Genomic DNA, 15,179 nt, shown 5'->3' with positions numbered 1-15,179 from the left:
TGAAATTATTTTAATAAAATCAGTGGGTTTGCAGCTAACTTGGTGCATAAGTGAGTTTTGTTGTATCAGTTTAGGTTCCTGAGCAGATTGTTTTTGTTCTCTTTCCATGTCAATCATTAATAGACATGTAAATTTAAAAGTCTCTTCCATTTTTACTGTTGTTTCAGGTAATAATTGCCCTTGCAGAGAAAAACCGGTCCCACATTCCTTACCGAAACTCTATGATGACCTCAGTGCTAAGAGACAGCCTGGGAGGAAACTGCATGACTACCATGATAGCAACGCTCTCTCTAGACAAAAGAAACATAGATGTATGTTATTTCCATCTATTTTCAACAAAAATGTTTTCACTTCTCTAAAGATCCTGCTCTTTTGACGTTTATTACAGTTTGCAATTCAAGTGTGTATGCTTTTATTCTTATCCTTACAAAAAAACATTTTAACTGTGTTTCCAGGAGATAATTTTATCAGTGGAAATTGCAGTAAGATGTAGACAAATCCTTTAGGAAATGTACTTTTCTCTAAGTAATATCAAGTCAAGGAGCAGTTGGGAAACAACTTGCACCTACTAAGAAAACTTTTTTTTTTTTTTTAATTTACTGTTTTCCTGGTGAATAAATCTTTGAGTTATGAAAAGGCATTTCCAAGGAATTTTCCACAGGACACATTGGTAAGATCTATAAGTAGATTATGGATCACACGGAAAGCCTTGGCAGAACTTCTGTAGACTTCTTTGGAGTCGAGATTTCATTGAGTACGGTAGACAACTGGAGAGGGAATTGGGTGGGGTGATTTGGGAATTTTGGAAATTTTTTGAATACTTTTATCTTCCTTCACCAATTTCCTGCACTGGAGTTATATGTAGTGAAGTTTTCTTCTCTTTGTTTACCAAAATGGGTTGCAAAGTGAATACATAGAACCCTGCTCAAAGCCATTTATAGTCTATTTATTTCCTGATTTTCCATAACATCAAAGCATTCTAATGCGAATAAACAAGACAAAAAAACTATTAAGCCTAAGACTGTTTTCTGAAATACAGTGGAAAGCATTATACTAAAACCATACTTCATCTAGTTGAAGACTTTTTTTTCTTTATAAAATGGACTTTGCTGTTAAATGAAAACAGATTGTTCAGACTTGTAAAGATGTAATTATGCAAGCATGATGTCTGGTTACAAATGCAACTGGATCAGTTTGTTAATGACTTTTTTTTTTTTTAGGCATGTGGGATAGGCACCCTTTCGTATATCGGTTCATCAGGTGTATGTATCTAACATTGCAATCTGGGTTTCTATTTTGGGAATATTTAGCCCAAGCAATTATCCAGAGTAGGCTACTGACAGTTTTCTTGTTCTTGCTTTAACGTATAGCAGCTACACAACAGACCTTCTTCTCCAAAAATGAACAGAACAGTCCCTACCCTGCTCCCCAAAACCTGATATGTGCAAGTAATATTAGGACAGATGTTAAGTCAGTTACTAAATATTAGAAAATGTCAGAATTAGGATAGCTGCATAATTTTAATTTGGAATTTTGTGAGTCATTATGCGTAGTTATGTTTGGTTTGCTTTTTTGTTTGTTTTTTTTTCCATTGTATATACATTTCATTCACAAAGGAAGCACAAGACAGAATTGCCCCCCAGTATGAATTCAAGTTGTATAATGAAAGCAACTTTCTTAAGGACCTAGCTTTGTCTCTTGCAATGAAAGCAACGAAGCAGAGAATTCAAAGTAAGAAAGGGCACTCTCATGAAGCGGACAAATAGAACATTATCCTAGAGAGCTAGATTATATTCCTACTTCTACCGAAGAGTTTGTATTCAACTTCTCACTTCACCTACAACATATTTTTTGTACTAGTTTTGTGGAGTGCTTGAAAGAAGATGTTGATTCTGAATTGTAGCTATATTAATTATTACAGCTGTAACTGAAGTTGAATGGAAGCTGTTTTGAACAAAAGATCATATAATAATCAAATACAATTTTTTTTGGTACTTTTGACTTCAGTTTCCCTTCTGTTAAGCATAGACATTCTACCTACTTGCAGCAAAGCAATACCTAGAGGGTTAATTGATTAATTTTTGTGAAGCCCTCAGGTATTGTAACAATAAGCATGGCAGAAAAAATGATTAGGAAATTAGTAGCTGTCAGCTTTGATTACCATTTTGATGGCATAGAATAAATAGATGATAAGCTTACATACTGAACATTGAAGACTGAATTGATTAGCTACTCATTAATTTAACATATGCTTCATGCTGAACAGGGCAAAGAGGTCTGGTGGAAATGTATATGTGTTTACTGTACATATAATTGTACTTACACATGTATAGAATAACGAAAATCACATTAGTTGACCATCATACCACAGGAACTGTACAGCAGAGGCAAACAGAGAGTCCAGCTAAGACTATATGCAGCTCTCTTAATTGTAAGGCCTTCCTTTCCTTTCCTTGAAAACTCTTCTTTGATTCTGTGTGTATATATTATGTCTTTGGCAATAAATACTAGTATCTTTCATCATGTAACCCTAATTCAGATACCACCCCTCCAAGCACTGAGAGAGACAGAATTCCTGTGGAAAAAAGAGTATATGATCATATATTTAAATTGGTATTTTCATATGTTGGAGGACTGAAAACTGCAGAATTACTTTGATTCTGAAATACAAGTCTGTAGCAGTAGTAAAGTTCTCTTAATGTAGGGGTTATGTGTAAATTCTTACATTTTAAATGCAGACTGGCATATCTCAGAAAATTTTGTCATACACTTTATCAAGCATCATTGGAACTTCTAAGACTACTGCATGAGGTTTTATTCTTTGAGCTAACTGAGAACAATTGCTGGCTTTTTATTCATTAGGTGATATGTTCTCAAGCAGGGTATGGCATGTAAGTATCAGCTGATCTCAAAGGATGGAACAATACTTTAGGAATCCTCGATTTCATTCTGTGCCCTAAATGGGCGTATGCACTGGTTATCACAGAGTTTCCTCCACAACCTCAGTCTTGATTCTCCTTTTTTTTTTTTTTCCCTAACTTCCTGTCCTCCTGCACCTCATCTTAGCTCATCTGACAGTTTTTCATCTAGTATCATAGTTGCTTCCTAGTTCCAAGTCTCCCAGCTTGTTTCTCATTTGTCCTGGACTTCTACTTTTGTTCCCTTCATCTCTTTTCCCAGCTTCTTTTATATATGCTTCTCTAGTCCCATTTTCACAAAAAAAATTGGTTTTAGTTAATTTTCTCTTTTTCTCATCATTCAAAAGTTTTTACCTCTGAATAGTATGGCTTTCTTATCCTTTAGTGCCAGCTGGGGACTCATTTGAAACACAGTTGATCAGGGGGTTGATTAGGTCAATAAAATATGTACTATGATTTGACAGTATTATATGTCACTGACATTAATATGCTAACCTAATTTCCCTTGAATATTGTTGTTTTGGAACATGAAATGGTAGATTAGTTCTGTAAGATATACAAAACCCAGAAACTTAGTTCGATGACTTCATTAGCAGTCTGTTCTACTTACCTGGTGCAAAGCTAACTGAAATTTTTCTTTTTTCTCTCTTTTTTTTTTTTCTTCCAGGAATCTCTATCAACCTGCAGATTTGCACAGCGAGTTGCTCTTATTAAGAATGAAGCAGTTCTTAATGAAGAAATTGACCCCAAATTGGTGAGAGTTGACTGGGGGCAGAGGGAAGGAGATTGTTTTAAGTTTTAATAATCAATATCAGTCAAATGGATGTTGAGGATTTTATACTGAATCATGCCATTAAATTGTTTTTAGATACAAGTTCCAATTTTTTCTATAAAATAACTATCTTCATTTTTTTTCTTTTGGACATAATTATAATTAAATGGACTTTTATAAAACCCCTAAAGGTTTTCTCAGCTCTTAAGGCATCTGAGGAGCAATGGTCACTTTCATTATAGTCTTCCTGTTGCTTCTTTTAGGGTGTTAGTTTCTAAATCGTAGTCACAGATAATTGGATGTCCCTAAAACTTAAAAAATCTACTAAGATTACTAGTCACTTGATGAAGGCATGCTTGCTGCACTGAAACAGTTTGTGTATTAAAAAGCTAAGAAACATACAGATACAGTCCTTCCTTGAGATTGGTCCAAGGAACATTTTAGCTAGGAAGAAAGAACTCTGAAAAGTTACCGTTAGGAAAAAAGGAGGACAAGTAAATGAGATGTAGACATAGGATTTCCACACTAAAGCATTAGACTGATGTTCACATCGCAAAGAGCAGCAGAGGAACTCTGCAGAATGGATCAGGGGTTTAGGAAGTACAGAGAAGGATAGAGATAATAATCCACATTGGTAAAGCACAAAGCATTGCCACATAAAGAAAATAAGTTTCTTCTTTTAATGTGCGTAACAAAAATGTACTTTTTTTTTTTTTTTTAGTATTTGGTTAGTCTTTCCTTTGAAAGACTTTATATGCGTCTAGCTTGTTACATACCAGATTTGTTTGAAGATGTGCTCTGTAATATAAGTTCTACTATATTAAGAGGCCTTTGTTAATTTATTTAATGTAATTTTCTGCATTACCTGGAAAATTTATTTCCTTTGTAAATATTAAGTACACCTATTAAGGATTGAGTAATTCAACATAGTATTAAAGATAATGATAGCTACTGGATCAGCCAGGTTACATGCTGAATATCAAAGATGTTTTCTGATATGGGAAGTGTTTGACTGAGGTTACACTGGTCATGCCAAAGCTGCATACATGGATATAATGAAGAAACAACTATGGATGCATTTCAGCATACTCTCTGTCTCTGTGACAGAGACATCAGATGAAAAATAAGTTCAGGTTAAGCTATTATATTATTCTGTTTATATATTAACAGACAATATTTAAAACATAGTTTTTAACAACAATTATAAGTTTGAACTGTAGATTTTCACCTCTAAAGAATATACAATCTGAATGAAATATTCTAATTTCAGTGGTCCTGTACATTTTTATGATATAATAATCACATAATCATTCTTTTTAATGGGCAAAATTATTACTGTATTTCTAAATTTCTCATGACTAATTTGTAATTACCAGTTTTATTTATTTTGTTCTCATATGACCTTCTGAACTGGTTAGGAAATGCTTTCCTCTTGAATGCTAGGCTGCAGAAAGCTAGATTATATAACATAAGAAGCATTTGTTTTCTAAAAATCGGGGGATTAGATGGTTGATTATTTCATTCATTGTTACTTGATGGTAATTGACATGTTTCAGTTACTGTTAATGATTGTGCTTTTATTTTCTCTTGTCATTGAAGTTCAAAGGGAATAGGAGATTCTTGTCAGGTTTTCTGCTGTTTTTCTTTTTTTATTATTATTATTTTATATATTTTTATTTCCAAACAATTTCTAACAGTAACAGCATCACAAAAAAAGAAAAAAAGAGTGGCCAAAAAATAATCAAACAAAAACCCCCAGTAAACACTGAACAACTTCTTCGTTTCTGTCTGTCTGTCCTTTTTTTTTTTTCTTTCCTATATAGGCTTTATAGTAGCAAATCATGCAAAACATTTCTTCCATAGCCACAGAAGCCTTTCATTGAGGTGGAACACATGCAGGCTCCTGAACATTTACTACATCCTGTGGAGCTATACTCCATGAGTTTGGTATGTCTCGCTCTGCAGGATCATTTAGCAAGTAAAGCGAAAGTGGACTCATGAGAGTTAGAAAACTATCCCCTCTTGTGGAAAAGGCAGGGGAACACAGGTACCTAGAGTTTATATGGCTCTGTGCTCATTGTGGAATTTGTTGCCCATCTTAACTACTTAACGTATATTCCCAGGGTGCAACATGATTATTCAGTAAAGTGCTGGACTTATGATTTTTTTCATAAAATAAAATGCCATTTATTTGCGGTATTTATCATCTGTAAATTGAATGCATGCTTTATAAAGGGAGTGCATAATACCTCTTGATAGATCTGAGTTAAGTCTGACTGTTGTGTAAACTTTATTCTTCATAATGGAGACTTCCTGACTGTGTATCTTACTAAGATGAACTTGTACCCTTTGTACTTTTTAAGCAACTAAGCTCTGCACCTCTCCCACTCATGACCAAAGGATTTGGTTTAAACTGAAAATGAAACTGTTGAGCCTGAATTAAATCTAATCTCCTCTGGCATTCATTTAAAAATAAAAGTGAAAATATTATGCTTCTGTAAATTTTTGTTTGTCTTAATACTTGAAAATCAATCTTTTATCCATATCCTGAAAATGATATTTCTGCTGTTGTCAGATTGAGGTTAATCAAGCTAACAAATTTGAACATTGAACAGGGATGGTACTGTCAGTTGCAGCTTTCTGCCTTTTTATACTCCAGCCCCAAATTTTATTTTATTGACTCAGTAATTGGCACAGACTACATCACAGTGTGGCACCAGAGTGAGGCAGCCTAAAATCAGGTTAAAATGTTTGGCCTGCAATATTCTTGAAGCACTCTTGCAACATCTGTAATTGACAGTTCACCACCTTAATAGATTCCTAAATAAAATATTGTAAGTTAGCCTTTCATACTTTAGAGTAACAAATGTGTTACCGGTAAGTTCAGAGTTAAAAGAAATAATCATATATATGTTTAGAATATTTTGATTTTTAAAGTAAAAATACCCATTCAAAGTTTAGGAAGTCGCAGTTAAATTTAAACATTAAGAGAAATACAAATGTTTGAACGAATTTTAACATCCAGTGAAAATGTGTCATCAATTTCAACAATCTTATTTCGAGAAAGTGCATGCAATCAGGAATAATTCATTTTTCCCTGAAAACATTCTCCTCTTGGTATTTTGCACATGGAATCAGTGTCCTCATATCCATCTAAAAATATCATTGGACTCCTGATACATTTGAGCCATTATAAGGCGATGCATCGTTAGAATGATCAATCATAAAGTATCCAAGAACTTGCTCATTCATGTTTTAGGCTTAGGGATTTGCATATTGTGCCTGCTTTGTAGAATTTGGCCTTGGGAGGCTAATGATTTATAAAATATGGTTTTATACAGACATTTTTTCCAGAAGTACAGGCTCCAAAAATGAGCTATTAGAATTTAAATATCTAGTTAGATTATTAAACTGTTAGAAATTGTTTGGAAAGAAAAATATATAAAATAATAATAAAAAAGAAAAACAGCAGAAAACCTGACAAGAATCTCCTATTCCCTTTGAACTGCAAGGACAAGAGAAAACAAAATCTAAAAAACTTTCTCTATCATTACTATTCATTAATGCAATTTAATTTCATTATGTCAATTTGTACTATTCATTTGTTTTTAGCAACTGATACATCCTACAATTATAGTGTGCTATAATTCTAATAAGAGTGGAATGTTACATGAGAAAAAAGAAAAGATTAAAATACTAAGATATTGTTTTGGAATTTCTGTTTCTAAATGGAAGGTAAAAAGATCACTTTTGGTGTGTAGCTGTCCTTTCTCTAACAAAGACATCAGTTGTATTTTAAATGTGTTTTCATTGCTAACAGGCAAAACTAATGAGTCGGAAAGCTCTTTTTATTCCTATGGCAAATTATTTTTCTCTTTTGCAAATAATCTTTTGAACTCTTTCTGTACAGCCATGTCTTGTAACACGTAGAATTTACTGAGCTTGGAAGGCTTTTGTTGTTTTTATAAACGGAAAAGGAAAAAAAGTGCTTGGTGTATTTAAGGCATTTGGACTGTTTTTTAGAAAGAGATGTTGTTTAAAAAAAGAGAAAACTAAAGTATAATATTTCCCTAAACTCAGCCTTCTAGTGCAAAAATCAAAAACTAGCTATTAATTTGTAGGTGATGCTTGGTTTTTGCCTTGCTGTTTGTAGATGATTGTCCAGCTGAAAAAGGAGATCCAGGAGTTGAAGGATGAGCTGGCGCTGGTGACTGGCAAGGAAAGAACGTCAGAGCTTTCTCAAGACGAGCTACTTCAGTAATGGCTTACATTGTTTTCATTTTCTTCTTTTGTGGTGATACCTTTCATCAGTTTCTTTGTTGGCATAAATATTTTAAGTTCATCTCAGAGTTTTAAACTTCTCTGAGTGAATATTAAAGTGAAGTTAGGTGCCAGGTTAGAATGGCAGTTTTCCATGAAAAGCTGCATGAGGCTGCTGGCTGTGTTTTTGCAGCCTCAGCTTTGAGGAAGTGAAGCAAAGTAAACGCAAAGGATGGGAATGCCTGTCAGATGCCAGGCAAAAAGAAGTGTTGTATAATAGTGCAGAATAAAAAAAACAGTCTCTCTCAAAACTGGATATACAATCTGAGTAGAATTCAAGAAATATTCTTTGTGCTGAGAAGTGTCCTGCTGCAGTTAGTTTGACATAGGCCAAGAGAAATCTTGCATTTCTGATACACAATTAATCAATGTCTTAAAAGCCAAATATTCAAACGTTTTACAGAGCATGCTATTGAAAATGCATGATTAAGTCACATAAGTGTTTAACATCTTACAGCTTTTTGTAACAGATCGGTACAGCATGTAAGAACTTTCTATGTATAATGTAGAAATATTTACTTAGGTCTAAATGTTCACAATAACTGAATTCAATTCCCAGTTTTGAAAAATTAATTGATTCTGTAGCATGGACCTATTTAATCTCTGTGCCTTATCTGTTTAAAGAAAGTAGTAACTGCCTAGAGATTTTGTTTGGTTAGTATATTAATGGTAATTAAGTCGAAGCTGTGATAATTTTTAGTCTTATTTTAATTTCTCTTGGAACTGGTCCAGAAGAAAACTACCAGTGCTAACAATTTCCCCTGACATCCAGGAGATTCTGGAGACATGAGGACAAGCTGCTACCTTGAACTTTGAGTTTCTCATGTAGATTGTTGTAATTCTTAATTCTTGTTTTGTTTTGTTTTGTTTTAATTCAGAAATTAAATGATATCTGTATCAAGGATGAGGAGCTAGGTAACATTATGTATATATTTCTTTTACACCGTTAATCTGAGTAATTTTCAACGTAGGCAGTTACCAGTATAATCTTCTAACCAGAAATGTCCCCTCAGTTCCTATTGGGTTAATATTTATTTATCCTTCTGCCCAAAAGTATGGGAGTCAAATGCACCAAGAACGTTACAGGGTAGCACTGGATGTGACAAAATCAAGCCACAGAAAGAAAATGAAAGAAACAAGAAGTATCTTTCTTTTTCTTTACATGCAAAATTAAATGCCCTTATTAGTTAGTTTCTTTTTAACCTGACAGAACTAGTCCTTCAGAAGGTGAGTGACTCTTAGTGACTTTATTCAGATATACTTAAATAATCTATATATTAATTTAAAGATGTACTTTCCTAACATTATTGTAAAAATCTGTCACATGAATTTTCCACAATGGTCTTGTTTGCTGTTTAGTTTGTATAGGGAAACTGGGTTTTTGGAAATCATTTGGGTTTTTTAGGCCACACCCATGAATCTTTGAATTCTATGATTCTATGAATTCTATGATTCTATGATTCTATCTTACTTCCTAAGATTTCCTACCTGACTTTTGCCATGAAAATGGCAGTCTTATAAATGGGAATGGGTTCACAGTTGATGAAAGTTTTTAATATGAATATGCAAAGGAAAACTAGGAATGTACCATCTGCATACAGTTGCACTATAGCATACATCTGGGAGCCTTGTTTCAGAAATGTGTGATGAAAAAGTGTATCAGTTGTATGTTTTTACTTTTTATCTATATAGCACAATATATAGGGCATTACAATGTCAGAAAAGGTTGCTTCTGACACGATAGCAAGGAATTTTGCATCCCATTCCTCCAGAAAGAAGCAGGGAGGAGACTTTAATGAGTTTCTGCCTGTAATAAGATACAGGAGAAATAACTTTCAAGGACCTCAGCTATATTAAGACAACACAAAATTTTAAGTTGTTTTAAATTTATCATTTATTTATGTTTACTCAGGCTCATGTAGCACGTGTTCATTGTTTCAGAAATAAGTTCTTTCTTGGAACAAATGCTCTGCAACTAAAATACAGAACAAACCTTAAGTACTGCTGACTGAGATACTTTTTCAGAGGATCAATAACAAACAAGAAGGACCTCAAACAATTAACCTCGTCAGTCATAAATGCCATATAATGGCCTTGTTCAAAGATCATTATTTTTAATATAGACTTAAAATGGAAAAAAGAATTGGATATACAAGAGTTTTTTATGGGTAGCATAGTTTCAAGCAGAGAGCAGAAGATACTACTAGAGAATAACCATCATATAAATGAGTCAGACTGGCTTATTAATACTATATGCTGTAGTTGAATGGAATGTAGTTGAATGGAACTATATGCTGTAGTTGAATGGAATGTAGTTGAATGGAACTATATGCTGTAGTTGAATGGAATGTAGTTGAATGGAACTATATGCTGTAGTTGAATGGAATGTAGTTGAATGGAACTATATGCTGTAGTTGAATGGAATATTGAAAGATAAGTCAATCTTTTTTTAAACAGTTCAAGTGGGGGAAAATATCAAATATCAGGTTTTATGAGTTTTGCATTTGTATGTGTTCTTACAAGCAGAGTGTTCACAGGTCAACAACTGATGTGGACTAAACACCCAAATGAAAGTGTAATTAAATGATAGTATAAAAAGCCACTGCTTCAATGAAAATAACTTTCTGTGGTTTTGAACACGTATACATTTTGAGCTTGCTTTCGTATGGCGATAATATTTGTGACCATGCTGGTTTACATCTGTCTGAGCCTCCTGTCCGTAAATATCCTGAGCATTTACAAAAATCAACAGATAGCATCGAACAGGCTGCCCAGGGAAGTGGTTGAGTCACCATCCCTGGAAGTATTTAAAAGACGGGTAGATGAGGCGCTTAGGGACATGGTTTAGTGGGCATGGAGTTGTTGGGTTGATGGTTGGACTCGATGATCTTGGAGGTCATTCTATGATTCTATGAATTCTATGATTCTATGATTCTATCTTACTTCCTAAGATTTCCTACCTGACTTTTGCCATGAAAATGGCAGTCTTATAAATGGGAATGGGTTCACAGTTGATGAAAGTTTTTAATATGAATATGCAAAGGAAAACTAGGAATGTACCATCTGCATACAGTTGCACTATAGCATACATCTGGGAGCCTTGTTTCAGAAATGTGTGATGAAAAAGTGTATCAGTTGTATGTTTTTACTTTTTATCTATATAGCACAATATATAGGGCATTACAATGTCAGAAAAGGTTGCTTCTGACACGATAGCAAGGAATTTTGCATCCCATTCCTCCAGAAAGAAGCAGGGAGGAGACTTTAATGAGTTTCTGCCTGTAATAAGATACAGGAGAAATAACTTTCAAGGACCTCAGCTATATTAAGACAACACAAAATTTTAAGTTGTTTTAAATTTATCATTTATTTATGTTTACTCAGGCTCATGTAGCACGTGTTCATTGTTTCAGAAATAAGTTCTTTCTTGGAACAAATGCTCTGCAACTAAAATACAGAACAAACCTTAAGTACTGCTGACTGAGATACTTTTTCAGAGGATCAATAACAAACAAGAAGGACCTCAAACAATTAACCTCGTCAGTCATAAATGCCATATAATGGCCTTGTTCAAAGATCATTATTTTTAATATAGACTTAAAATGGAAAAAAGAATTGGATATACAAGAGTTTTTTATGGGTAGCATAGTTTCAAGCAGAGAGCAGAAGATACTACTAGAGAATAACCATCATATAAATGAGTCAGACTGGCTTATTAATACTATATGCTGTAGTTGAATGGAATGTAGTTGAATGGAACTATATGCTGTAGTTGAATGGAATATTGAAAGATAAGTCAATCTTTTTTTAAACAGTTCAAGTGGGGGAAAATATCAAATATCAGGTTTTATGAGTTTTGCATTTGTATGTGTTCTTACAAGCAGAGTGTTCACAGGTCAACAACTGATGTGGACTAAACACCCAAATGAAAGTGTAATTAAATGATAGTATAAAAAGCCACTGCTTCAATGAAAATAACTTTCTGTGGTTTTGAACACGTATACATTTTGAGCTTGCTTTCGTATGGCGATAATATTTGTGACCATGCTGGTTTACATCTGTCTGAGCCTCCTGTCCGTAAATATCCTGAGCATTTACAAAAATCAACAGATAGCATCTAAGTGTTCTGTCTCCAGTTAGAGTCTATCAATGCATAACGCAGCAAATCTTTATGACAATTCTGTTTACTAAGACTGGCCATCTGAGTTTGGAGCTACTCATTATCTGGAGAGTCTGTTCACATTAAAGAATAAGCATACAAGTGAGTAGTCCAAACAGACGTATTGACCTGGATGAGGGCTGATAAAATCATGATTTACTCTTACTGGAAAAAGTCTATGTTGAGGTTTGCATCTAGTTTTGCATCTATAATGAAACCTAAATAATATTACTTATCAGGAGACATATGGATCAGATTGTTATGACAGACAGAACAGGAAAAGAAACATGGTATAGGTGATAATGCAACATACTGTGTTGCACTTTATTTGGAGTCACCACCCAAGAATGGTTCTTAGGGGAGTGGTACTGTAGGGGATTCCAGATTTTTTTTTTTTTTTTATTGATGCTTTTTAATATGCCCAGAGAGGAAATTATAATTAGGGTCATTATGGATTTCAAACAGTATTTAGACATTTCTGCTTAGTTAGGATATCTTCTGTTTAAACTTAAATAAACTGTATCTCGACATGTATATGTATGTGTGTATACATATACATGTATATATAAATAATCCAAGTTTACATAGTTCTTTTCAAAATTCTTAAACTTTAACAAAAGTCTTATTGTGATTCATTTTATTACAAATAAGGTAATTAACTAGTAAGGAGAAGTGTTACTAAATATAGTCTCATCAAAAATGGATGTGTTTTAATTCTTCTTATTCTGATTCATCATACATATTTCAAGGGAGGTCAGAGCAAAATTAATCTTCTGAAAGCATTCTGTGCCAATTTTTTTATTTATTCTTTCATTCTGAACACAGATGATGAAAGGTACAAAACATGTCAATGAAAAACTCCATGCACTAAGTACATATTTATTTTGTTGCCTCTGTACATCTTTATCTCAGACACTTTTCAGTAGAAGATGGATGCTGAAATGAAACTGGGTCCAGTGGTATATGTGTAGATCCAATAATATTTTTTTTAGTCTCATAAAATGGTTATGGTAATGCATAGGTGTTTTGCTCTCTACATATGTTGCAGGAAATAAGTGTTAGTGATTGCCCTGGAAATAAGTATTAATATTATGTTAAAATGGTATTTTGTATGTTTCTTGACTTACTAAGTCAAGAAATGCCAAACATTTTTTACAATTATGAGCTTCATTCCACTTGTTTACTTTTAGGGCATTCCAGATGAAATCAGTGGGCTACTCAATGCAGTTAAAATTGCTAGATGTTTGAAGTTAGTATATGAATAAGCTGTAGTTCATTCTTCATTGTTTTTTTCTCACTTAAATCAAAGACGTGTCTTCAGGGATTTTTTTTTTTTTTAATTATTCATTTAATGGAAGGAAAAAAACTTCTGTCAAATAGGCTTTCCTCATAACCACTACAGTGTCACATTGTCATTCACTAAGTTTGAAACAAAATGGAAAACAAATGCTCTTGACTTTTCTTGTGAATGCTGAATTATAATACAACACAACTTATCAGTCCTGTGAATAAAGCTACAGCTGCCCGGAATTCTTACTTCAGAATTCTGTGTTAAATGGTAAACATTTACATTACTATGTCATATTTTTTATTTTATTATTTTATTCTCATAGATGTTAAACATATATGAATTCTGCTGCTCTCATTTTGTTTATTTAAAAAGCACAGCATAAAATATTCAGCTAGACTACATAAGTGGTTCAGAACATAATTCATAAAATGCTTCCAAAATCTGAATTGCTTGCTTTGGATATTACCATCTACTTCCTCAGCTGTAAAGGGCTGATCTCTAAATATTTCTTCAAGCTGGAGAATTAGTTTCTTGTTTAGAGGGGAAAAAAAAAAAAGGAACACTTTGGACTATTTTTAAAAAATATAGAAAATAACATCATACATCCCAAATAGAAGGAAATTGTACTCTCACAGGCTTCTGTATTATGCTTTAGAATAGAATTAAATGACGGTCAAGGGATTTTTTTTTTTTTTTTTTTTTTTTTGTGAGAAGCATGCCAAAAGTAAAATGGAGGGTCCTTTTTGTTTGAATCATTTGGGATTTTTTTTTTTTTTTTTTTTTTTTTGTTATAAATGAGCTCACTAGCAATTTACAATGTGTGCCCAGAAAGTCAGGATTTCAAATCAAGGACCTGTGTTCCAGAGCACCCACACTTCCAGAGCCTTTGCCAGTTGGAATTCTCTAGGAACAGGACCGGAAGTACTGGCTTAGCACTTTAATTTATTAAGAACTTTACCTTATTTCTTTCAGATACATATGTTATTACAGATGCTTCTATTTTTTTACTTCAACAGTCATACATTGTTCATCTTACTCAAGTCCTGGATTTCTCATTACTTCTTTGTCTTTCATTTTTCTGTTTCAACATTGTGACATCTGTATGCTATCATGGTATTAACAATATTGCTCTGTTGTACAATATAGAGCTTTAACAGTTACTCATACTGAAGCTGTTGAACAAGTGGTTTCATTTACAAAGCAGAGCAAATGTTCTTATTTGCTGATGTCAGTGTTCAATTTCAGTTGCAAGGTGGAAGAAATAGAAGCATATTACCTAGCCTTATGTCAACACAGCTTTGCAGACAGTGGCTTTGTGTAGAAGTTAGCAGACTGACTGACATAAGCTGTGTAGGCAATAGTCAAGAGAAGAGAAGCTACCTTAACTATAAAGTAGTCTTAAAACGTCTCACATTGACATCTAGCTTAGATGCCTGATTTAGAATGCTATTAAATCAATGTATTTCTCTAGAGGCCATTTTTTCTCTTACATGTTCTAAAATCTTTAGTGACAGCACAGGAAGTTCAGATTCCTAGTGCAGGTACCTAAGCTGGATGCTGAAAGTAAGTGTAAATACTTTTCTTTGAGCTTGCTAGTTTGTTGCAAGGTCACTGACCTAAGAAGTAGAAAAAAATTCTTATATAATTTAAACTGATCACCTTTTATGTTGAAACTATTGAGAGATAATTTAAAGTTCTTTTCAAAGATTAACAAGTTTG

General features: G+C 33.4%; 1 protein-coding gene across 1 annotated transcript in view; it reads left to right on the top strand.

Annotated features, from left to right (window-relative positions):
* The window catches only part of KIF6 (kinesin family member 6), a 175,445-nt gene that overhangs the window by 50,706 nt on the left and 109,560 nt on the right, over positions 1-15,179 (top strand). The window contains exons 8-10 of the mRNA XM_009331124.1: positions 168-311; positions 3,586-3,672; positions 7,844-7,947. Coding sequence (XP_009329399.1) covers positions 168-311; positions 3,586-3,672; positions 7,844-7,947 — 335 coding nt within the window. The remainder of the gene's footprint in view (positions 1-167; positions 312-3,585; positions 3,673-7,843; positions 7,948-15,179) is intronic.

The sequence above is a fragment of the Pygoscelis adeliae genome, unplaced genomic scaffold, assembly GCF_000699105.1.
Source record: "Pygoscelis adeliae isolate BGI_AS28 unplaced genomic scaffold, ASM69910v1 Scaffold218, whole genome shotgun sequence".
Taxonomy (NCBI): Eukaryota; Metazoa; Chordata; class Aves; order Sphenisciformes; family Spheniscidae; genus Pygoscelis; species Pygoscelis adeliae.
Note: the sequence above shows the minus strand (reverse complement) of the source record. Positions and strands in the feature narration are given on the sequence as shown.